Source organism: Pseudocercospora fijiensis, assembly GCF_000340215.1.
Source record: "Pseudocercospora fijiensis CIRAD86 unplaced genomic scaffold MYCFIscaffold_2, whole genome shotgun sequence".
Lineage (NCBI taxonomy): Eukaryota > Fungi > Ascomycota > Dothideomycetes > Mycosphaerellales > Mycosphaerellaceae > Pseudocercospora > Pseudocercospora fijiensis.
Genome location: NW_006921533.1, coordinates 2609611 through 2632526, shown reverse-complemented (window position 1 = coordinate 2632526; position 22916 = coordinate 2609611). Strand labels below are relative to the sequence as shown.

General features: G+C 51.1%; 10 protein-coding genes across 10 annotated transcripts; 4 read left to right on the top strand and 6 right to left on the bottom strand.

Moving 5' to 3' along the window:
- Nucleotides 1-176: 176 nt before the first annotated feature.
- MYCFIDRAFT_150893 (uncharacterized protein) lies at nucleotides 177-2251 on the bottom strand. Its single transcript, XM_007925130.1, has 2 exons — nucleotides 1091-2251; nucleotides 177-1038 (listed from the first exon to the last, which is right to left on the bottom strand). The coding sequence occupies exons 1-2, from the start codon at nucleotides 2010-2012 to the stop codon at nucleotides 374-376; spliced, it is 1587 nt and encodes a 528-aa protein (XP_007923321.1). The 5' UTR covers nucleotides 2013-2251; the 3' UTR covers nucleotides 177-373.
- Nucleotides 2041-7268, top strand: MYCFIDRAFT_171702 (uncharacterized protein; the record flags this gene model as incomplete). Its single annotated transcript, XM_007925129.1, has 16 exons — nucleotides 2041-2059; nucleotides 2094-2177; nucleotides 2204-2264; nucleotides 2292-2349; nucleotides 2393-2416; nucleotides 5557-5583; nucleotides 5614-5913; nucleotides 5966-6066; nucleotides 6098-6209; nucleotides 6251-6259; nucleotides 6297-6473; nucleotides 6532-6558; nucleotides 6586-7051; nucleotides 7083-7119; nucleotides 7149-7176; nucleotides 7200-7268. The coding sequence occupies 16 exons, from the start codon at nucleotides 2041-2043 to the stop codon at nucleotides 7266-7268; spliced, it is 1599 nt and encodes a 532-aa protein (XP_007923320.1).
- A 31-nt stretch (nucleotides 7269-7299) lies between these two features.
- On the bottom strand, nucleotides 7300-7683 carry MYCFIDRAFT_171701 (uncharacterized protein; the record flags this gene model as incomplete). The annotated part of the gene is made up of 1 exon (XM_007925128.1): nucleotides 7300-7683. One exon carries the CDS (start codon nucleotides 7681-7683, stop codon nucleotides 7300-7302), a length of 384 nt encoding a protein of 127 aa, XP_007923319.1.
- Nucleotides 7684-9068: 1385 nt separating this feature from the next.
- Nucleotides 9069-10404, bottom strand: MYCFIDRAFT_88426 (uncharacterized protein). Its single transcript, XM_007925127.1, has 2 exons — nucleotides 10217-10404; nucleotides 9069-10169 (listed from the first exon to the last, which is right to left on the bottom strand). Exons 1-2 carry the CDS (start codon nucleotides 10375-10377, stop codon nucleotides 9392-9394), a joined length of 939 nt encoding a protein of 312 aa, XP_007923318.1. The 5' UTR covers nucleotides 10378-10404; the 3' UTR covers nucleotides 9069-9391.
- Nucleotides 10405-10873: 469 nt separating this feature from the next.
- On the top strand, nucleotides 10874-11752 carry MYCFIDRAFT_97710 (uncharacterized protein; the record flags this gene model as incomplete). The annotated part of the gene is made up of 1 exon (XM_007925126.1): nucleotides 10874-11752. A coding segment is annotated over one exon (879 nt), but the record flags the coding sequence as incomplete, so codon positions are not given.
- On the top strand, nucleotides 11601-12344 carry MYCFIDRAFT_181791 (uncharacterized protein). The gene is made up of 2 exons (XM_007925125.1): nucleotides 11601-12192; nucleotides 12238-12344. Exons 1-2 carry the CDS (start codon nucleotides 11885-11887, stop codon nucleotides 12242-12244), a joined length of 315 nt encoding a protein of 104 aa, XP_007923316.1. The 5' UTR covers nucleotides 11601-11884; the 3' UTR covers nucleotides 12245-12344.
- Nucleotides 12345-12815: 471 nt separating this feature from the next.
- Nucleotides 12816-15277, bottom strand: MYCFIDRAFT_194047 (uncharacterized protein; the record flags this gene model as incomplete). Its single annotated transcript, XM_007925124.1, has 6 exons — nucleotides 12816-13043; nucleotides 13209-13465; nucleotides 13577-14218; nucleotides 14642-14771; nucleotides 14949-15057; nucleotides 15213-15277. 6 exons carry the CDS (start codon nucleotides 15275-15277, stop codon nucleotides 12816-12818), a joined length of 1431 nt encoding a protein of 476 aa, XP_007923315.1.
- A 130-nt stretch (nucleotides 15278-15407) lies between these two features.
- Nucleotides 15408-17850, bottom strand: MYCFIDRAFT_214017 (uncharacterized protein). The gene has a single exon (XM_007925123.1). It carries the CDS (start codon nucleotides 17804-17806, stop codon nucleotides 15494-15496), a length of 2313 nt encoding a protein of 770 aa, XP_007923314.1. The 5' UTR covers nucleotides 17807-17850; the 3' UTR covers nucleotides 15408-15493.
- A 517-nt stretch (nucleotides 17851-18367) lies between these two features.
- Nucleotides 18368-18936, top strand: MYCFIDRAFT_112771 (uncharacterized protein; the record flags this gene model as incomplete). The annotated part of the gene is made up of 3 exons (XM_007925122.1): nucleotides 18368-18589; nucleotides 18654-18816; nucleotides 18866-18936. Coding segments are annotated over 3 exons (456 nt in total), but the record flags the coding sequence as incomplete, so codon positions are not given.
- Nucleotides 18937-19642: 706 nt separating this feature from the next.
- Nucleotides 19643-21869, bottom strand: MYCFIDRAFT_82450 (uncharacterized protein; the record flags this gene model as incomplete). The annotated part of the gene is made up of 3 exons (XM_007924655.1): nucleotides 19643-21123; nucleotides 21720-21724; nucleotides 21760-21869. 3 exons carry the CDS (start codon nucleotides 21867-21869, stop codon nucleotides 19643-19645), a joined length of 1596 nt encoding a protein of 531 aa, XP_007922846.1.
- Between the last annotated feature and the right edge of the window lie 1047 nt (nucleotides 21870-22916).

The window sequence follows — 22916 nt, the reverse complement described above, 5'->3', positions numbered from 1 at the left end:
TCCGATGAGTAAGATGGATGGAAGTTGGAGAGCCGAATCAGGATTGTGCATGAACTGCCTAATAATAAATTCAGCTCGTCAGTGGACATCCATGCCGGTTGGTCGTTCGGGTACCTGATCTAATCTGTGGCGCAGGCGATGTGGACACTTTGAAGGGTAGGAAGAGATGATGTATTCTTTCAGTTGTTTTGATTATCACGATAACTGCTGGTTTTCTATCTTAGCAGAAACGCTCACTTCCCACCCACGCTGAATGACAGAAATAGCCTAGAGCGCGGCAAACAGACAGCCTGTCTTCGGTGACAAGGCGATAGTCAAGTGACCATTGTTGCAGAGGGATGTTGGGTATCTCGTGGTGCTATCAAAGTAGCCGTTAGACCAGATGGTCAGCGATGGTATTGCGTGCCGCATTGTCGAGCTTCGCAAGCAGTACAGAAAGTCCAGAGTCGGCGGAGGTCGAGCAGGCAATAGAGGAGACATTCGAGATGTTGGCGGAAGCAGACAGAGGCAGGCGAGCAGGCGATTCGATGAGCAGGTCAACAGGGTCAGGGCCTGATGGCAAGGAAGTTACCACGTAGGCATTGACGCCGTAGTTGTTGAAGTTCACCGGTCGCTGGTAGCCGCTGAGATTCAGCTTGCTGAAATTCTCCTCTGGAATCATGGCCAAGTTGACCTGCTGCTGTTGCTGCTGCTCGGGTTGCGATTGTGGTAGCTGAAGCTGAGAGGCATCAAAGTTCAGAAATTCAGGCTTCATGTCCTGCTGAGCCTGTTGCTGGTGGGGTTGGGCCGGCTGCGGGTTTGGGGTCGGGTGCATAGATGGTTGTTGTTGACGGTGTGGCTGGTGTTGAGGTGGCATCAAGACAGATGGGTCTTTGCTGATGTCATTGATGAATGGTGTGAAGGCTGGGTGACGGAGGAGTGTTTCGATCAGACCGCGGTAGCGTTCATTTTCTGCGAGAAGTGCCTGGTTCTCTTGACGTAGGCTGTTGCTTTCTTGTGTCTTAATTGCGACTTCACCTTCGAGCTGGCCAATATATTCTGCAAGGATGTTAGCATATGAAAGAACATGATAAGGCACAGACTTGCTTACCCTTTCTTCGGGAACGGAAAGCACGGGCAGACACCTTGTTTCTCAGTTGTCTTCGCTCTTTGCTAGAGAGCTTCTTGCCCTCTTCGGAGGCGAGTAGACGCTCATCCTCGTCCATCTCCTCCTCGTCCTTCTTCATACGGGCAATGTGCGGCGGGTTGCCGGAGGGTGACTCGGCATCGTCTTCTGAGGGAAGCGCATTGTTCTGACGCATTTGGTTCAGGAGACGTGAGATAGACTCCTCGACGTGAGGCTCGGCAGTGTGGGAGGCACGCTTGCCATTGCCATGCGATGCCTGCGACGAGCCTTGGCTAGACTGAGACTGGGCAGAATTGGCAGCTTGGCGGTACTGGGCTTGCTGGGCCTGCAGTTTCATCTGGCGTTGCTGAACGGCCTGAGCCTGAGCAGCCTTTTGCATGGCAGCTTGCTGCGCCTGCTGCGAGTGCATGCCTGGCCAAAGACGTCCAACATGGCTGGGTGGCTCTTCCTGTCCGCCGACGCTGTTGGGGTTCACGAAGTTATCGGATGACGCCTCATTTGATGGGAAGAACATTGCCGGCATGGGCTGCGAGTTGTTGAAGTCCACGCCCATGTCAGCGTCAACATCAATGCCTGAGTTCCAAGCAAAACCCGAGTTGAATTCCATGTCTCCGATGCCCGAGTTGAAGCCGTCAAACATGCCGTTCTGTGGCATGTTGGCCAGGCTGCCTACTGGAAGACCGACCTGTTGCTTGAATTGTCCATAGTCGTGGCTTGGTCCATTGAAGTGTTGTTGTTGCTCTTCTTTGACGAATGGCGACATGGCGTCTGTCCGCGATGAGGAAGCCGTGACGGGGGATGGCTGGGTGTTGCCCTGGTTGAAGTCGAAGAACGAGTCCATGTCGAGCTGCTCGGTCTTCAATTGCGGCGTGGGTCTGCTTCCCATAGCAGAGTGTGTGACGGGGAGTTTGTGGATGCCTTATCAGGCTGCGTGTGTTTCGACCTTTCGACAAGTGTTTCCCCTCAGCTAGCAGGCAGCTTTTGGTGCTGACGCGGCCTGCTGATATCGACGTGACGGGCGCAAACGCCGCTTTTCGCTGCCTATTTCCTGGTATTGCGGCAGTGGCGAGTGTGTAGATGGCGATGGGAGCGGTGTCAGAGGTGAAATGGTGGTGGTGGTGGTGGTGGTTGCGGTGGAGTGAGAGGCAGTCGTGAGCGTGTTGAGAGGGAGGAGAGAGATGATGGGAGAGCGTGGCCTGGGCGTTGCGAGTGCGGCTGTGCAGGTGGCAAAAGCTATTTTGCAGGTACCTCCATGCTATTTTGTAGGTACCCACCCGAATCGGGGAGGCAGTATCCGTACTAGGTATAGTACGCTTGATAGTATAAACTGGCTAAGAATAGTATAGCGTGCTAGGCGCTCGACGCGTCGCGTGTTCCACTTCGTAAATTCTTATGTTCTTTATAATTCAACGGTATAGCGATTCTAAGGTGTTGTTTACTACTTAATATACCTATATCCGCTTCTCAAGCTCTTTACGAGTCGTCCGTACTAGAACCCAGCGATTTCTTCTAGGATACTAAAGACCTCGGAGATCTAAGACCTAGTAGTAATAGTCCTATTAGAGATAGTAGTTTTAGTAAGGATAAAGACGAAGAGGTAGATTTAAATAATCTAAATAATAAGGAGCGTCGTAAGTACGAATTGGAAAGGCAGGCGCGGAAAGAAGACGAGGATCGTAAGGCTGCTAGTAGTAGTAGTAATAGTAATAGTAATAGAGTAGTACGGACTGCTTAGCAATTAGCCTCTTAGGTTAAGAATAAGGAAATCGAGGTCGAGGAAGAAGATAATAAGTCCGTAGCGCTACTAGCGCTAGTGCTAGTAGATACCCATTATTCGATAGCGGTATATAAGCGTAAGGTTTACGCATATACCGCGAAGGCGCGTTATAACCTCTACGTCAAGTCTACGACTAAATCGCGAGCGCTTAACCTATAGCTTCGTAGCAAGATTATTAGTCGCTAGATATAGTGTATAAGAGCTAGTAAACCGACTAATAAGAGTGCTAAGACGAAGAGAAAAGGAGCGACCTCTAAGCGCTATAGGTGTCCAGTACGCCTTACTATTAAGGCTATAGATTCTATAAAGCCGGATAGTCGATAGCAAGTTAAGAGGTAGGTTAGCTCGCATAACTACGGTCTAGCGGATTCTGCGCGCGACTTCGCGAGTCACCGTCGGCGGCAGCGCAATAAGGCTATACGGAAGGCTATTGTCGACGATCTAAATGCTAATGCGAGTGTATATACGACGTTGTATAGGTTTATAGAAAGCAACGATTATAAGTTGAATTCTTCGAAGTTAACCGGCCGAGTCTCGGCCGGTTGATATTTAGTTACTTCTTCCCTTCTTAACTCAACCCTCTTACTTACAATATACTATCTATAGGCATTCAAATCGTTAAGGACCTTTAGAATGTTAGGCTCTAGGCACGGAAGGCTATACAGGGTAATTTGACTGCCCCTAAGGCCCTATTCAAGCAGCTAACTAAGCTAGGTTTCTACTTTAGAAAGCAGGTAGACCCAAGGAACGGGAAACTCGACAAATTGCTCGTAATTAACCCTCAAATAGCCGAGTTGTATAAGCTATATCCGGACTACATTATTATTAATAACACCTATAAGACAAACAAGTACAATCGGCTATTGCTTAATATCGTGTCTAGTACTAGAGCTAGAGATACAATCCCTCTTAGGTACTATATTATAGGTAATAAGGATGAAGCTGCCTTTACGTAGTTTGCTAAGAACTTCTAGTCTATTTGCTAGGAGCACGATCTACTATAGCCTAGTCTATAGGTTACTGATCGAGACCGTAGCTATATAAATGCCCTCGACAAGACCTATCTACGCACTCCGGCTCTTATTTGCGCCTAGCATATGTTTAAGAACGTGCAGGCGTAGGCACGGAAGCTAATACCTTAGAAACAGGTACTTAATAAAAAGACAGGCAAGAATAAGTAGCAAGACGACCCCGACTGCGCTGCCTTCGTAGACAACTTCCGGACCTACGTCTACGCTAAAATAGTAGAAGAATTCAACTCTAAAGATGCCTTCCTTAGCAACTATAAGAACCCTTACTTCGTAGCCCTTCGAGACTATATTTAGCGTAAATACTAGCCTTATAAGTACAAGCTAGTATACTGCTTCTAGCAGCGCAAATTCCCTTTCTACGGGCAGTCAGTTACTTCTAGAGCTAAAGGCGCTTACTTAACTATAAAGAGGTAGCTTACTAGTAGGCGGTATAACATCCTTATACTCTTCCTTAAGCTAAAGCTATAGTAGATAATTAGGTACTCGGAGATTAAGGCACGAATAGGCCGAGAGCGGAAGGGTATGCCTATAGCACTGCGCCGACCGGAGTTTGCTAATGTCAATACAAAGCTATATAGGAAGGCCTTATAGAAGGGCCTTAATCAGCTTAGATTAGCGTACGAAGAGATAGCTGAGCTTACTAAGCAACTAGGCAAACAGCGCTCTTAATACTTAGGCTGCTTTCGGAAGTTATAGGGTGTCGTTTGCAAGCACACAATAATCGATACTATTAAGTTAACTAGGTCCTTCGAATTCGACCCCTATACGCACTTCGATAGGCACTAGCATATCGATAAAGCCGCGGCGCTAGTAAGGGCTATTATTGAGCTTAAGAGACCGGTTCAAGAGCTATTAGTATTGCTAAATAACCGCCGTAGAAGAGGTAGAACGACTAGGAGACACGTCCGTACTAATTAACGAGAGGCTTCTAGCTTCGAATACGTAGATCAGTTAAACCCGGCTTCTTAAAGAGGCCGTAGACGGCGTACGAGGGCATCTACTTAACAACCTCGTCGTACGGTAATACAATAACTACGACCTTTAGCTCCGCTAGTCTATACGCCTACTAAGCGCTACGGCTTTGTTAGCAACGATCCAGCTAGTATTTAAAGAGCCGCTATAGCACTTAATCGACAACGTCTAATAGCGCTAGCACCGCTAGCAGTACCTTACTCGGAGCGATAGTTTGTCTAGTTCTATAGTAGTTAACCTATACTACCGCAGGCTATAGGTCTACTAGCAGCGACTCAATCTACTATATTTAGTGCCGCTCCGCTACTATCAAACTAACAGGTATTTACTTAGCAATAGCATATACTAGGTTCTATAGCTCTACCGTCTATAGCTCTACTCCGCGGAGGTCTATAGTAGCAGTAGCAAGGTCTATAGTGGCAGCAGCCGGTACTATACCCTCGTAGTTATTAGTATGTAGGTTATAGCAATTAGTTCTAGAAGTCTTATATATCTATAGCCTCCGGAAATGCCTCCTTCTTAACCCTAAGCGTTACTATAGACAGCTATACTACTAGTTGTTCGAATTAGTAGGCAGTGTAATGCTTAGATATACTAAATTAGGTCGAATTACACTATAAATCGTCCGTGCACGCACTTGTCTACATCAGGGTGGGTACCTGCAAAATAGCATGGAGGTACCTACAAAATAGCTTTTGCCTGTGCAGGTACGCCATGCCAAACTCGCCAAACGAGCCCGGCGCCAATCACAGCAAGCTGCCACCGGGCCCGCTTTGCCGACCTCCGTTCTGCCAATTTTGGCTCCCGTCGTTCTCTGCTCGGCGTCTGCCAACTTTTCGGCTGCCTCATGCATCGAACATAACGCCGTGTCATTCTACAGTATCACTGACAATGGCATCGCATTCACCGTGCGCCTGCTCTGCTCTGTTGCGCTCACATCTTCTCGCAGCAAAACCGCCCTTCTCCGAGTTCTGTCCGGCGTCAGAACCATCTTCATCTCCTCTCGAGTGGTCCCGAAGACCTAGACGGCGACTGCTACTATACTAGGAACATTACGAGAGTCATTACGAGACTCCAGTCGAGGGGAACAATGCAGTGAATGCACCAAGATCGCGCTACAAAGGGTCCAAGAGCCACCGTGTGTGGCGCCAACGTCCGACGTGCATGATTTCTTCTCGGCACGGCAACAAGTCTTGCGGTCTCTGTGGCTGTCCACCTCTGCCGGCCAAACATGAAACGCCTACATACGTACGCACGCTACAAGCACGCTCCAAGGAGAATACATGTCATGGCTGACAGGGAAGTCATTGGAAAGAGGTCTCGAACTCAAAACACAACTTGAAGCAGTCTCAGGTCAGGGCCAGGGCAGCACGTCTGACATCACCCATAGACCGCAGCAGACGCCAATCTGAGTCCTCCAACCACATACAAACACCATGCCGCACCCGCTTACTCCGCTCGGCTTTTAAGATTGCCATCATCATCAAGGCTGATTAGGGAAGATTCTTCCTTGACTCTGCACGTGCACTCCTCGTCCGTGGGGCGGACCTGCTTCCAGATGGTCTTCGTGAAACGCCCGTCGAAGACTCCTTGTTAAGTTGTTTTCACGCCCTCTGTCTCCATAGCCGTTCGTGCTGCGCCGGGCAGGCTGCGTGGCATTCATTTGACGACTTTGTGAGCGCAAGGCTCTCGTACTTCGCACTGCTTTAGAAGGAGCCTCGTCTGATGATGAGTGCTCTGTCACTTCGTCAGAGTCGTCCTCGGGCAGCATAGCTTCCTTGTACAACTTCCATCCCTCCCGCGACGATTTGTTGCCAGTCCTTCAAGTGTTACTGACCTATGCTCAGCTGCTTGGCCGGCGTTCGGGGTACACCATGAGCCATTTCTCCCTCTACCCCATCTTTTGGCAACTCAACCAGTTGCTTGACGGTGTCGTTGACACCCTCCAGCCGCGGTGCTATGATGCATTGCAGCATCCCTCTCGTATCGGCCCTGCTCGCCGCAGACCACGCGCAGAGACCGACGATGGAAAAGAGAACGTCCCAACCAAGAGCGTCGATCCACGGGTGATCACCAAGGCTGCCGAGTATGTAGAACACAGTGTTCTTCAGACTGTTGTGCTCGTGCCTCCAAGGCGAGAAGTATGTGAATTGAGCGCAATGAGAAAATCTGCCAGTGTTCGCCTCGACGAACGCTCTGTATAATAAATGCAGGTGAACTACTGTTGACAGCAGGCCTGCAGCACTATTGAGCGAAAGAAACGAAATCTTGTTGTCGTATATTACGTCCTGAGGAATGTTGTGTAACATTCGTCTCGAACCAACTTGTCATCCTCTCTACCAACGCCACGCTAAATCATTAAGATTCATCGGCAATAAGTCCAAGTTTCATCATCAAACATCACTCATCGGAGCATGAATCGCCTTCTTGTACTCGCCCGACTTCACGTAGTCCGTGTAAGTGTTTTGAAAGCAGTCTCTTTCCACCTCCTTGTAGGCAGCATCGAAAACATCCATAGAGAAGGATGGCGGAGCATCAACGCGTTCATCCACAGGGAAGAGGTCCACCATACCCAAGCTATTTTTGTGTCCCGCACCACTTGATGTCTCTGGTGATGTTATGATGATAGAAGCTTCTGCATCTTCCAGTGTAATCTTGACTTCCTTCATTTGTGTGGGTTTCATCATCGGCATTGTCAGCCTTGGGTCCTGCTCTTCCCATGGAGCTAGCGTCGCTTTCTCAAGCAGTACGAGTAGACGCGACCACATACTTCGCATCCTTCAAATAGCAAGTCCAACGATCCATCTAGTTATGCAGCTCTATCAGCTGCATCTCTCTTAGGATCTAAGCAGTGGATTTCCAGCGAAAGCAGGATGCCGTTCTTCGAGGTATAAGGAGTGCGTGCGACATTGGCAGAGCCCAGCTCTGGATCATGAAGCTGCTTCACGCCGTTCTGAAGGTCAACAGCAGTGAATCCTCGAAATGGCTCGCCCTCTCTTACAGGCTCACGTGGTAGGTGCGTCGCATCATCGTTCTGCGCAGCAGCAGCTTGTTCCTGTAGCGGCTCTGTTGCTCTCGTGGTCAGGGCATTGAAGTGTATCGAGTGTACTCTGCAAGCACAGCAGACCCGGATGGTCGGCGCCTTAGTCCTATGTGTCGTAGAGCTAGTGCGATCGAGCCTGGCTTTGTGTATCTTGAGCAGGCGGTCTCTGAGCTGGTGGTCTGGATCTCCGCCGCGGAAGGCAGCCGGGTTTGGCGTTAAGAATGCTTGAAATTCTCTCCCCCTCACCTCCTGCTCTGGTTGCTCACTAGGCAAGAAGACATATCGCAGGCCGTCTATAAGCTCATCTAGACGGCTGTCATCGTACCATGCCCTCATATTCTGTTCAGGCGTATGTTGATAGTGCCATTTATTGCTCCGGAAGCGTATACCAAGTTCTCTGAGGTTCGGAAAATCTGCTTTAAGGCTTCTGACCTCATCTGTAGAGGTGAGATAAGGCATCCAAGTCCTAGAGTCTTGGGCTTTGATGTGGAGGGACAGGTTTATGATATAGCGTCCGTAGATAGGCGAAGCAAACGCGCGAACGAACACGTTAGCGTCTGACGGATGGTGAAATGTTAAGCTACTTATAGTATAAAGCAGCGGCGCTGCCTCATCGTAGACGATTTTGCAGGTCCTCAGAAGCTGAGGTTGTAGGTGGTATAGACTGTTTAGGCGGAATTGTGTTGGCCTCGGCCACTCTACGGGCACTCCATCCTGTGGCGACAGTACGAAGGCATATATGCGATCGCGAATCTCTCTAGGCAGCGAATATAGCAGGGAGTTGGCAACGCTTTCCGGCAGCTCAGATATCTCAGGCAGGCCGACCGAAGCTGCTCTTCTCGTATCTACCATTTCCAAGTCACTTTCTTCCGACGAATGCATCGTGTCTGCCGTATTCTTGCGCGATAGTGTTCGGAGGCTGGACAAGCTCGTCGGCCTAATTTGAGCACTTGGTGCAAGGCTGTGCGGGTAGATTATGCTGCCGGCGTTGGAGACGTAGGAGAGTGATCGCGTGGACAGGACGGACTCTCGCCATTGAGCATCGCAAGGATCTAAGGGGGCGGAGGCGGAGGTGGAGGTGGAGGAAAGGAATCTGTAATCAGCCATGAGTCGCTGTAGACAACAAGCAAGCTGAGTTTCGCCTTCACCTTCACGCAACCATGTTTCATCGCGCTAAGATTTCTACTCCCAGTTCTCAGCACGTTACAATAATCCATGCCATCACTGAATCGACATGATGAAGCCTTTCTCTTGCGAACGAACCCATTAAAACGCTGCGCAGACTACAATGCTATCAACGAAAGATTGCTTTCTTGCTTCCGACCATGCGCAGACAACTCCATATACCATGACTGTCAATCTGTCTGTCCACGTGCAGGACAAGCCGCGAGTTCCACCTGTCTCCATCCTCGACCTAACTCTTCTCCTGGCTCATCCTCCCACTAAGCATCCGCAGTTGCGTCCCAGAGAGCCTTCGTTTTACCGAGACCTGCAATCGCACCACATGCTCCCATGAGACCTAAATTGAAGCCAGGGAAGCCAGTGTCGTTCAAGGCGGCGAATTGGAAGCCGACTGGGAACCACATCAAAGGCACAACCATCTCCGCCCACCACCTCTGGTCATTCTTTTCGTCCTCTTTCTTGATCGAGACATCGCTCTTCTCCGACGAGCTGCGCTCAGCTCGCTTGTTTCTCTCCAGCTGCGCTTCCCTAAAGAGTCTGACAAAGTCACAGCAGAAGCCGAAGAACCACGCCCGATACGCAGCGGTGTACAATGCTGTCGCTTTTCCGCCATGCTTCTCTGTCCACCTCGTTGTCAGCGAAGCCGGGAGGATCTTACTGTCGGTCAAGAGAGCAATGTTCTCAAGGCCCTGGAAAGCAATGTACAGGGCGCATTGCGTTACAGCAGTCGCATACAGCACTTGATCCTGGCCTGGCTTAGGTCCCTGAGCTAGCTGTCGCGCCCACGCATACATCGGCAGAAGTCCAAACAATCGAAGGGTTGTTCGGGTAGCTGAGAGGAGGCCCCCAAGAGCTGCGATCGGGGACGGCTCAGTTGGCACTGGTGGTGTGGCTTTCGGAAGAGCTGCATTTCGGTTCAAGAACATATACAGCTTCGTCTTAAGAGGAGCTGCTTTCGCATCGAGATGTGCAAGGAGGTAGAGGGTGTAGTTGAAGGTAGAGAGGAAGGCGCTTAAGCCGCCAGGAGCAGCGAGCAGTCTATGTGGACATTAGGACTATTCGTAGCTTCCCGATGTGTTCCGTACTTGTTCAATCGCAGGAGAATGCGATCTGGAGTCGCCAGAGCACTGGTGACTTTTGCGGGCACCTTCTTCTCCATCTCTGTAGCTATGGACTTCTCGCTGGCTGCTGGGATGTTCTGTGCGCCGTCTGTTGGCGCTCCTGGCTGACTAGCAGGTTCAGACATTGGTGAAATAGGACTAGAAGTACGGAGTTACGGAGGCAGATTCGCAAGCAAGCAGAGTGTATCGTGAAGGAACACAGAGGCGACTCAAGCCAGCCGACACCCTCGTCGATCAAGGGAACCATGGACCTCGGCCGTTCAGCCGAAGTGGAGACCGAGCTTCCTTCGGGCTTTCGATCACCCCACCAACACCTGCATGTTGACCTGCTTCCAACCATCGGACGCGACATGAACTTCCAACATGCAGATCTGCTCGACAGCATCGCCAAACGGCGACCACATCGCATTTGTACAGAACTCACTCATATGTCGACAAAGCACAAGAAGACGCGGACCCGCAATTACTGGCGGCCGCAAGACTTTCGAGGAGCGTGACATCAACTCGATCAAATGGGCACCCAATGCCTACCAGGTCTTGGTGGCTTCTAGCAAGGGCGTCAAGGTGCTAGATTTCGAAGATTTTGAGGACCTGGCGGTTGTCGGAAATGGCAGCGGTGGTCTTGGAAAGATTGCATCTGCAGACTTTGTTGGAAATGACCGCCTGCTGGTGATATGGGAGTTCGGAAAAGCGAGATTGTGGCATCTGAAAACCGGCAGAGCTTGCGACCTACCAGATATTAAGACAACATGCGAAGGACCTGTGTGGCAGAATCGACCAGGTTATAAGAGACCAGCGCTTTTGGCATTGCTTTGCAGGAACGGAGCGGAGGATCAGCTTGTTCTTCAATTTCCAACGCTTGATCAAATGCCGTTAGGCATCAAGCTGGCAACTACAGATGCGCAATCGATATCTTGGTCTCCAGATGGAAGGTGGCTTGCGATATTGGATACGCCATCTGTGAGCCCAAATCTGCATATTTACACGCCAGATGGGCACCTCTTCAGATCATGGCTGTCAAAGAAGAACGTCGACGCTGAACTGGGAGCAAAGAACATCGAGTGGTCTCCCGATGGCCGTGTTCTCGCATTAGCCTGCCATGATGGTCGCGTGGAACTTCTGAATGCAAGAACATTCTCGCAGCTCGCAACCATCGAGCACCACACAACTATCGCCCAAAGCTCATTACCGCTATCCGAGCAAGCACCAGTCTGGCAGGAGAGGGTTTCATCCGCGAATGAGCGCAGCTACACTTTCGCTCCGCAACCTGTCTGCCCGCCACTATCGAGATCGAAGCCAACTTCAGAACCCGTCGAACTCGGAGTCGCCGAGCTTTGCTTCAGCTGTGACGGCAATTATCTTGCGACTCGTGACTGTCGAATGCTGAACACAGTCTGGATCTGGAATACTGCTACGCTCGCAGCACATTCAGTATTACTCCAACATAGCAACATTCGCAAATTGACATGGCACCCAACTCGAGCAGAAACCCTGCTTGTAGACTGCGGAGAAGGCATTGCGCACATTTTCGACGTCACATCATCAGAACCTCCAGTGGCCCATCATACTAGTGCCGCCGCGAGCGCGCGACTGAGCTGGATCCTCACAGCTTCCAATGACCGGCCAATCATAATGGTCACACAAAAGTCTCAGTTCCGGCTACTTTATCCAGATGGTCAAGATGAGGACCAAGGTACTCCACAGTTGCACGAGCAATCCGGAAACGCTGCATTCGAAGAGGGTGCCAGTGAAGACTCATTATTTGAAGTGCTCTCTGGTCGAAAGCCGTTGCCACCCAAGACTGCGCCGTCTTACACGGAGTTGGTAGATATGGACGTCGAGACTGAGGATACAGCGGAGGAGGGTGCGCTGGACGACACGTTCCGAGAGAAGCGGAAACCTTTAGCAGAGGAGCTAGACCCTCTAGACGACAGCGAGATCTTTCCTTTAGCAGAGGAGCTAGACCCTCTAGACGACAGCGAGATCTTTTGACAAGACGAGTGGCCTAAGCATGTCACCTCGTCAATCCTGTTCTTGCATCACGTTGGCAGCCTAACACGAACCCTTGTGTAGAACCATGTCGTGTAAAACCATGTTACGTGGTGCTTGTGCTCCTGAGATGTCCGGGAGAGCATTCGACGTCTGAAACATCGCTTGATCAGCGTCGCGAGGCCGAGCGGCATTCGACGTCTGAAACATCGCTTGATCAGCGTCGCGAGGCCGAGCGGCATCTGGTACAGCGCCAGAATCCGTCAAAAAGTGCAGTATTGAAGCCAGAGAATTATATCCTCTGTGCTTGAGGACTTTCGGTGTATGCCGATGGATGCGACTGCACTGGTGCAGTCGAATGGCGACTTTGCGGCCGATACAATCTCCCGAGCTTATTTTCCGTCAATCTATGGGCACCGCTGGGCACGCTAGGCATCGTGGAGAGGTCTCGTTGAGACGTAATTCGCGTATTATTTCCAGTGTGTCTCCTCCGCCGAGCACTTTGGTGGTCCTATAAGCTCACTTGGCCGAAAAAAGTCGTTGACTTGATCAATTGATCGACCGGATTCTGTTTCTACTGATTTGACCCTATGTTCCAAGCATCCCAAGGGTGTAGCGGTTGTTGATAAAGCAATGGATTGCGTAGCGTGACGCTTGGTGGAGGTATGAGTTGCCTAAAGAAGTTGGGCTGGATGGGTGATCGAAAAGCCCGGCTCATCTCGGGATGAATTAGTTGGCTTTGAGCAGCAGAGAACGAGGCCGATTGTGTGAAAGGTGCTGTTGTGTTTGCGAAGCGTGTTTCCTGGAGCATGGAAGAGTCTATGCTGTGCTCAGGCCAGGAAGGTCTCACCTCTCGCCCCTGCGATGTGTCCCATTCGAGAGGCGGGTAATTGTTATGGCCGTATTGATGGCGGACTTCAACCGAAAGGCGCGTGTCCCAACGAGTCGACCACTCTTGAGGACTTACATATCGTTGCCTCTTCCCCATTTCTAAAATCGCTTCTCTGATTGTTGCATCGGAGCTTCTCGGGGCCAGGCCTCCCGCCAAATGAGGCACGAGTCGAATGTTTAGTAAGACATCTTTACCAATTTGGCAAAGAGGTGTTGAGACACCTCTCGATAGCATGCCTTGATAGTAGTGCACATCGTCTGCAGCGAAGTATCTCGACTCAGAATGTGCCTCTTGCAAGACTATTTGTGCCCTCAGCTCGTCAGAGTCCAAGCCTGGGTCTCCATCATAGTCTCGTTTTCTCTCGCATTCCAAATCTTGGAATCTCCAGAAGCTGTTTCCTTCGACTGCTCCTGCCTCTGAAGCAGGCATCTTCGCCTCCATACCTTCGAGAGGTGGTATAGTATATGCAAAGTGGTCAGTCGCATACTGAGGCATATTACTGGATCCCGCTGTGGTAAGCATCGAATCGGGAATAAGGTCTGAGTGTGCCACCACTCCGAAGACTGCATGATCGGTCCACGAAGCCTTACTTGACGCTGCTGGGCTAAGGTCCTCTGCTTCAGACATTTCGGTCACGCTGCTTGTTCGTGCGTAGGCTGGCCTGATATTTTTGCCAGGAGCTGCATGGCGACGATTCGTCTTTTTAGAGATCCTGTTCTGGCGTTTACGGGGATTCATCTGACCCGACAGAGCCTTCAGTTCCTCTTGCAGTGCCTTCCATTCCGCAGGTAAGTAGCCACAACATTCATCCTGTTTCTTCTGCCATTGATGATACTCATCAGGACCAGCTCGACTTTCCACAGCTATGCCCTTCGTTCGGGAAGAAGGGTACCCATAGAAACGCTCCAACGCCCACGTGTCAGCCTTGTCCTTCTTCGAGAGGTTTTTGGTTATCCAGCGTGATTTGTCGGTCGGCGTGGCGTGTTTCGGATGTGGGATTTCACTGCCATATTGATTGCTCTTCAATAGGAACCACTTATCGCAGATGGGGCAATTTGAAACTTCACCTGCTTGAATCCATGGTTCTGGAGGAAGGTTGTGTACTCTAACCATGTGGACTCGTAATACATGGGCGTTATCGAAAGTGAGCTCGCGCGCATCTTTGTCTCGTGAGCAGTGTATACAGTACCACTCATATTTCTTCCTATTGTTTCCGTGTGGCGCGCTGGAGTTTCTGGACTCAGGCGTTGCGTCCTTTGGGACTTGGCCGACTGTCTGCGATGTGTATGACATAGTGAGTATTGAGAGCTCTGAATGCGGAGAAGAGGTTTCGTTGATTGTCTTCGGCTTGCCGTGTTCACTCCGTTGACAGCGTGTAAAAACAGTCAGACAGGATGTGGTCGACACAGAGGGTAGCCGCTTGTTTCGAAGTTCGACTGGTGCGTCAAGCCACTGAATGGAATAGCACGGTATGGGCGGTGCGCAGGACGGATTGTTACTGTGCGTACGTTTCGTTGTAAGCCGATCGGCCAGAGCAAATTGCGACGAGCGTCGGCCGAGGGTATATTGCGTGTCGACGACCGTGGCTTCGTGGGCAACAAGCCGCGGGGAATCTTGGGCGTGACAGTGCAGGATGCCCTGTAGAGATGGTGTATTTCGTCTTGAGCGACCGACCTGTCCACGTGAAGAGCTGTGTTGCAGGAGCCTTACTGAGCTCTCGACTTCGCAGAAGCAGCGCCGATGAATCTAGGGAAAGAGAAGGCTGGAGCGGAGCCTTGCCCGCTCAAAGTTTATATATGTCCACTTGGCACTCACCACTGCGTTCCTCCCTCCACCGGCGCCGATGCACCTGACACCAGGCACGGCGCACAATGTTGCACCACCGTTACCAAAAGCAGACGAGACGAAATGGTGCGAATATGGACTGGAAATCACGATTACGATACCTACTGATTTGCGATCACGGCTTTCGGTATGCCGCACAGTGCACTCTGAGGCCGCAATGGACACGAGTTCAATGCCCACGAGTGGTGGCCGTAAAGTCGACGGCGCGTCGTTAGCGGCTGCTGACCACCATACCGTAGTAGCTCGCAGAAAACGTCAATCGAGTCCTTGAGGGTCTTGCTCTGGCTTCCATGAGCCATGTTTGCCATGCCAGGTCTTGTCTCCGCGAAAACATTTCCATGCTGGCGAGCGTGTTTGTCGCATGGCGAGTACATGTCTTGGGGATAAATGTGCATTGAGGCTGCTGGTCGCATGGCATATTTGTTTTCTGCTTTCATGCTGAGCTTGATTGGCTTCTGGCTTCGGCTTCCCGAACTGAATTTGCCGCTTCGACACAGGACAGCTCCGCCTTCGATCTATCGATTTGTGACGGAGTAGCTTGGTGTAAATGCAATGGCTCCACCCTTGCTGAGCTCTCGTAATGCCATCGTAGCATATTGACTGCTACCAAGCTTGAGCTTGAGTAAAATCGCAAGCTTGTCCTTCTCCCCCGAGGAAGCTTTTTCGACGCGCGCCTCCGCCTCCGACTCGCTGTCTTTGGACAATCTCTCGAGGTCAGTTTCGACCATTTGTTCTTCTAGGCCGCTATATGCCTTCACATCAACCTCGACCTCGCCAAGAGGTCGCGCAAACATCTTGCGATATCCCCCAGATAACGAAATATCTTTCCAGGAGCGCCGCATGTTGTGCGGGTCGAGTTTGCCTCCCTCTTCAGAAGCCATAAAATCCTCATAGAACTTGCCGACCTCGTTCTTCGGATAGACAACGTCGAATCCTGGAAGCGGCAAGACCAGGTCAAAGATATCAAAACGCCCGCTCTCTGCCTCATCTTTGCTAAGAGGACGGGCACGAACAAAAGGATCTTCAGCTTCGCCGCCATCATTTCCCTTGTCGCCAGGAGCATTTGGATGAACGACAGGCTCGCCATGATCGTCTACTTCTTGAGCTGGTGCCTTGATGCTATTACTGGGATCAGACCCAGTATCCTTTTCGCCAACTACAACCAGATCACCTTCTACGACCTTGTCACCAGATCGCTCCCAGCGTTTGCCTGCGACAGTGTTCCATACGAAGCTCTGATATGCATGAACGTACATGAGTCGCAAATTCCGCTGAATCATCATCAAGGCGCCTTGATAGTCGTTCTCATTGGGAAGTCGCCCCGTCTTCCGATCTCGTTTGCCAAGATGAGTTATCAGGCCTTTTTCGGCAGAAAAGCGGTTGCCAGGAAGATGCGACAAGGCCTCGCCAGAAGTTCCGGATTTGCGAAATGCATGTATAGCTCTTGCGCGGTACACATCCTCTTGTGGAACCATTCTTCGGGGTGCATTGTCGCCGTTTGACTGTGCAGACTCGTCTTCTTCCAGAAGCGTTGGATCATAAGACAAGATAGAGTCGATAGCGCCTTTCAAGTCACCTTGCAGCATTTTCATGCCGATGGCATGAGTCCCATTGCTGTGGGTGCCAAAGCGCTGCAAGCCATAGTAGTTAAGGAAGCCAGACGCGGCCAGATTTGACGCCGCTGCTTTTGCTATGCCCTGAGCATGCTGAAGCTTTTGATCCATTGAAGCGGATTCGGTAATGCCCTCAAAACGAGCATCACGGAGAGTGATCATAAACTCATTGCCTTTGGCCATGCCAAGATCAAGGCCTTCAGTTCTATACTCCCAAGGACCGCCAACACGGAACCCTCTGGCGTGCTTGTTGAGTTGCTCCAAGCGTTCTCGTCTGACACGGTGGATGGAGACTCTCTGGACAGTCACTCCTCGGCGATCCTTTGTGCCCGCGAACCCGAAATGCTTCATATGCATTTTCAGCTGAGAAGCAAGGAAGTAGAGCACTTCCATGGTGTCCTTGTTTTCCTTGTAGAGCGTGAAGTGCAGGTATTCCCCTCCAAGATCAGACCAATTCTGCTTACCTCGCTGCTGGTCATTCTTTCGGCCTTCGGCGTGTACGCTAGACGGTGCTTTAGGTGGCGCCGCCTTGATCTCAATGACAGTGCCCGCCCCAGACTTGTGTTCTTGGTCTTGAACTGTGAGCGTTTCCAGCTTCGAACTGAAGATGCGGCGAATGCACAGATGGGCTTCAGTACGCTTCGATTTCTCGGCAATCGGACTGGAGTTCACAGGCTGAAAGTTTCTCGCTTTGCGCTCTGGATAAGCGATAACATTGGCATAAAGACCAAGAATAGCGAATGTGGTATCATCACCGAAGACATCCTTCAACACGGCCTTGTCCGCATCGGCTATGCTCGCGATAGCTTGAGCTTTGGCAACTTTGATGTCCTCTGCAGATGCTTCAGCGTCTGCCTCAACTTGGGCCTCAGAGCCATTCTGAAGAGCATCTGCATGTACAGCATCTCCACTGGAGTCTTTCTGCATCTCATTTGCTTCAACAGTGGCATCTGCGTGGCCATTCTCCTTCAGCTTCTTCTTCTTCTTCTGCGACTCATCCTCGGGCTCGCGCTTTCTCTTGTGATTCTGGTCGTGAGACACATCGGTAAGGTGTAAGACTTCTCCGTTCGGCAGGACTTCGTTGACGAGGAAATCGGTATAGCGCTGTTTAACGACACACTGGAAGCCAGGAACTTCAGGCTTCACAAAGACTGATATGCCTACGGCGCGTTCCTGGGCATTCTGGCGCGAAACTGCGTCGCTTTCATCAGACATTGTGTTCTCAATTAGTCAGCGCAGGTTGTCGAGCGGAATCTGAGCTGTTTATGTGGTAGTCGCCGCCTGAGGCTCGAGTGTGAGATGTCATTCCCAGTCCAATGCCCAAGCTTCACTTGGAGAATAACTTTCTTGGCAATTCCGCAGCGAACTCCGTTTAGAATTCTGGCCAATGAGATCAGCTCATCGACCTAGCCTCGCCTGGAGCCAAGAAATGGACTGAAGACATACCCGACGCGACGTATAGCATTGACGGTGATCAGATGGCAATGGCACCGGGCTACAACTGCTAAATTCTGCAGGCACTCCCGTCTTCACAACGCCGCAACGAACGGTGTCAATGCCATTCTGGAAGCGATGCCAAGCATTCACTCCATGGTATGACGTTGACGGACAACGAACGCAGAAGCTGCAGCTGCCTGCAGGACCAGGCCAGGACGAGCTCAGGGCAGCTCTGCCTGCTGCGTACAAGGCAGGTAGAAATCTTCAGAAACTGTTTCTCAACCTCCAACACACCACCAGAAAGCACCCACCACAACAGCCAAACACCAACCACCCACCATGTCCGGAGCAATCCCAACTTCCACCGCCGTCGTCGAATCGGCCGTCATCAAAGCCCCGTTGGCCAAGGTCTGGCACGAGATCAAGCTGGAGTCCTTCAGCCACTGGTGGTCAGCCATCAAGCAGTCCGACTTCGTGAAGGGAGCATCGCCCGACACCGACATCGTCAAGTGGACGTTCAAGGACGGCACAGTCCTGGAGGTCAAGCAAGAGGAGCACTCGGTAAGGTTTGACCAACACGCAATTGAGTGGCAGTGGCAGACACTGATGTTCTTTGTGCAAACAGTCCATCAACCACTACATCACCTACAGCATCATCTCGTCCCAGCCCGAGTTGAGCTACTCCTCCGTCCTCAGCACCATTCGCTGCTACCCAGTCACATCCGGCGAGCACGAGGGCTCGACGTTTGTCGAGTGGACTGGGAACTTCTCTTCTGATGCTGATGCTGGTATGTCTTTCCTCCACCACTATCCGAGCAGACATGATTGACATGAAAGCAGGTGTCATCCAGGACGCCAAGTTCAAGCGCCGTGAGGCCCTTGCGGATCTGGCCAAGGCTGCTGGCAAGAAGTGAACGCCAAAATTCATGAATGATGCATTGACATGGACATGGACACTTTGGCATCATACATGTGAGGCAAGATCAAGGCCACGCAAAATACAGAGAAACATTATCGACAATGTAAGATACCCAAAAAAGCATTAGAGGACCATGAGACGAGATCATGAAGAAGCTTCAAAAGCTCCTGAAATACAATCATACCACAAACCAAAGGCTGTAGATGATTCACGTTAGCAAAGTCACACTTCGAAATCTCAAAGCCCATTACAGAATATGAAGATTGGAACCAAGTCTTGCTGTAACATGTACAGATCCTCTGCTTATATTCATCGCTGTCAAAGAGAAAGAGCCTACCCGAATGTGTCGAAAAGGATCGACCATGCCGCCTTGTCCCCATCACTACTACTACTACCTTACATCCTAACGTTACACATTTCTCATTGCCCATGACCGAAAAAAAAGGTTTACCTCTCCTTTTCTCCTGTTTTGCTTGCTAAGAATAGATGTCCAGCGCCAGAAAAAAAAAATCGCCACAAAGTTAGTTGCCCGCCGTTGGGGGTATATCCGAGATCGTAAAAAAAAAGCCCACAAAAGCGCCGCACTGCATGCCTGCCGTTACCATTTCTTCATTACCGAATGAATCCTGTGCCCGTCCCATCCCATACCAAAAGCCGTTTAAAGTCGTCCGTACAGAGTCCCGCCCTCTCACTAATCAACGTCGCATAAGCTCCTGCTGCTCATCGAAAGCTTTCTCGTTCTCAGCCTCCATCCATTTTCTCAAATTCGCGAGAAGCTTGGTGGACTTCTTCTCGGGGTACTGCTCCAAGATGGCAGTCTCGAGAGTCTCCCAGTCACAGTGCTTGTTGCGTTTGCCCTTGCCAGGAGGCTTGAGGTGGGTCTTGAAGTGGTCAGAAGCGTTGTCTGGCCTGCCGATGGCCTTGTTGCAGGAGTCCAGCGGACACGGGTAGTCGCGCTTGTTTGTGTGCTTGCCCATATGGCGCTTGAGGTGTTCGCTTCTCTCGAAGCTGGCACCGCAAGCTTTGCCATTCACTACCACTTGACAGTGATGGGGCTTGCGTTCGATAGTTGGCTGAGTGACAATACGGCCATCTACATCGAATTCGAAGGGCTTGCCTTCGCAGCGGACGGAACAGTAGGTCCCTTCGTACTCGGCCCAGACTTTGCCGGCGGCATGACCCTTGCTGGTACGCTTTGAAGAGCGTGGCCGTACGCGGTCTGGGCTGGAAGTTTGCTGCATATACCGATGCGATCGGTATGGGGTCCGAGAAGGAGTGACCAGCGATTCATGCTTGACGATGACGTAGTCGTCTTCATCTGAGTGAGCAAAGTATTGGTCATGAGGAGATTGTTGCCCGACAGCTTCCCAGCCACTGTACTCTGTACCGGCTGAATCGAAACTGGACCCGAAGTCCTGGCCCATGGTCTCGACTTTGCATGGAACGTACGAGTCCATAGGGTAGTCCTCTTGAGGACTGAGTTGGGACGGGACAACCGTGTGAGGAGCGCGAAACATCGAGGGAGAGACGACTGGCCCTCCGTGGTCATAGTTAGGAAACACAGATTGTCCAAGACTCGGAGCGGTAGGCGATGGATTGTTGTACATTGAAGCGGACACACGCTCTTGGTTCAGGCCAGTACTGTTCTGGAATAGGGTCGTTCTAAGACCCGGAGCGTTCGTGTTGATGCCCAGAGAAGATTGATTCGAGCTCGACCAGGCTTCGTGTCGAAGCGGTGACTGTTGAGCGTTGAAGTTGTGCTGGTGCGCGTATACAGGCGCCTCCAATGACGGAGCACTGCCCATCGCTGATTGATGGTATAATGGCTGAAACATCGGCGGCATTTGACCGAGTGCACATCCATCGCTGAAGCTGTTCATAGGTCTTCCTTGCACCTCAGCGCCTTCGTTCCAATGCTGAGCAAAGCTTTCCTGAACCATGCTGTGCACAGGCGTTGAGGGTTGCGAGAAGTCCGCTATCGAAGACGGGCCTGATGCAGAGGCATCTGATAACGAAGAGAATGCCAGCGATGGTCTTCTCGACTCGTTGGCCGACTGCGGTGGCGTCAAGGGCCAACCGCTGAATGAGAGCGACGCAGCTTGTTTTGTATCGATCCCGGGCACAGGCATACCGCGCCCGGGATGCGTAGGTGTTGTTGTATTTGACATATCGTGAACTGAAAGAGATGTTAGCACATGTCGCATCGACACCTGACAGGTGCATTGTATGTTTGAGACGACACACAAGACAGATTGCGACCAAGACCGTGAGTACAGATGACTTAATCGACAAAGGGGAGAATCAAGATTGTCGCAGGTGTGATCGTGTGATCGGAGAAGTATATGCCTTTTAATGGTGGCGTAGACAAATCTGTCTGGGAGGCTTAAAAGGCTCGAGATACTGACCATTGTACACCAGCATCTTTCGGCTGTCTGAGTGTGCTCGTGTCGCACGCAACGCAAACCTTATGTCAGGGTGAGAGGATGGGTGGCGCTTCCGACGATTCTACTGGACCAAGGTCAGTCTGGATGCAGATGCAAATGCCAGGCACAACCGTGCCCGACCTCAAATTTGGCCGACTTACTGAGGCTATCCAGCAAGAGTAGGCGGGTAATTTCCAATAAGTGATCTGGATTGTTGTAAAACCAGCAAGGGATGTCCCGACCTCTCCTATAGTGGTATAGAATCAGGGACGACGAACGCTTGGGACGATCTTGAAGAATGAGATGGTGTGAGGGAACAAGTCTGCGACAGCAGACAAACGGACCTTGCTGAGAATAAGTATTCCCGCAGCCAGATGTCCGAATCTCACAGAATATGGCCTTGCAGGCAAGCCTCTTGTACAGCGTTGGGGTACCGCCAGATCGGACCAGGTAGTAGAGAGTCTGCCTGAAGGTGGTCGGCCATTGCAACGTCAGCCATTAGGAACGCCTCAGCTCAGGAATGCAACAGCATCGGCAAGTCCCAGCCGGCTCGATGATAGCTTTGGCCTCCTGATCGCTCGCCCGCCGAGATATGACAGGTCTTGGTGGCCGCAGACAATCCAATTCTCTCGCAAATCCCATCGTCATGTTGATCCGCAAGTCGAGGCGGTCTGCAAATGCTACGCTGTGCCTGCTTTTTGGTAAGCACGCACGGACTTGTTTCAGAGACTGATCGAGCAGCGATTGGACCCTTTAGCATATCCAAGTGGTTGAGGCGTCTGTCGTTGGCATCGATCCTCTTGCGGATCGCAATCGTGGATCTCCTACAGGGTCTTGCATAGTGCGAATGTTGCGCAACACAGGAAGAGATTCATTCCTTCATTGCTGGCTGTGCAGCTCGGTAAGTGGATTTTTCGTGATTCTACGGCTGCACTTTGTATAGGCATGCACACTGCTGCCGTTTTGGGCGTCGCAAGAGTTGTAGTGGCGCATGTGTGGATCTCTGCCGTGCACTGAAGTCCAACCCGATGCTGCGATCTGAACAGCAGCCACCCACTCAAACACGCGGTATCTTGTCGAACGGTGGCAGATGTCAATGCCAGGACCCGCGATTTCCCCATGGCTTGTCCAACATCATTTTGTGTAATCTTGAGCTCGCTGTTTTTGGTCCACATTTATGATCGTGAGTGAGTTGATGCAACTTGGACACCGAGTTGCTGGTGTCGAAGGAGTGTCCGTGACGTCGCACAAGCGGCCGTCGTACAGGGAATACCGTGGTCGGATACGGGGTTCGAGAAAACGCTTGGTCAAGTGCAAGCGAGCAGGTCCACTCAGATATGTGCCCCAGCGGTGTGTGATCAGCGTCTAGGTATGCGCATGTTCTCTGGGGATTTGTTGAAGGAATCTTGGGTGACATCGGAGAATATTGGAAAAGTCCAGGACATACAGTGCCCGGTTGCAGAAGTAGTGATTCACATGCAGCCATTTCTTGAAGGTAATTGTTTAGCATGATCATCGGCCAACGGTAGTTCATGCAAACAGCCGC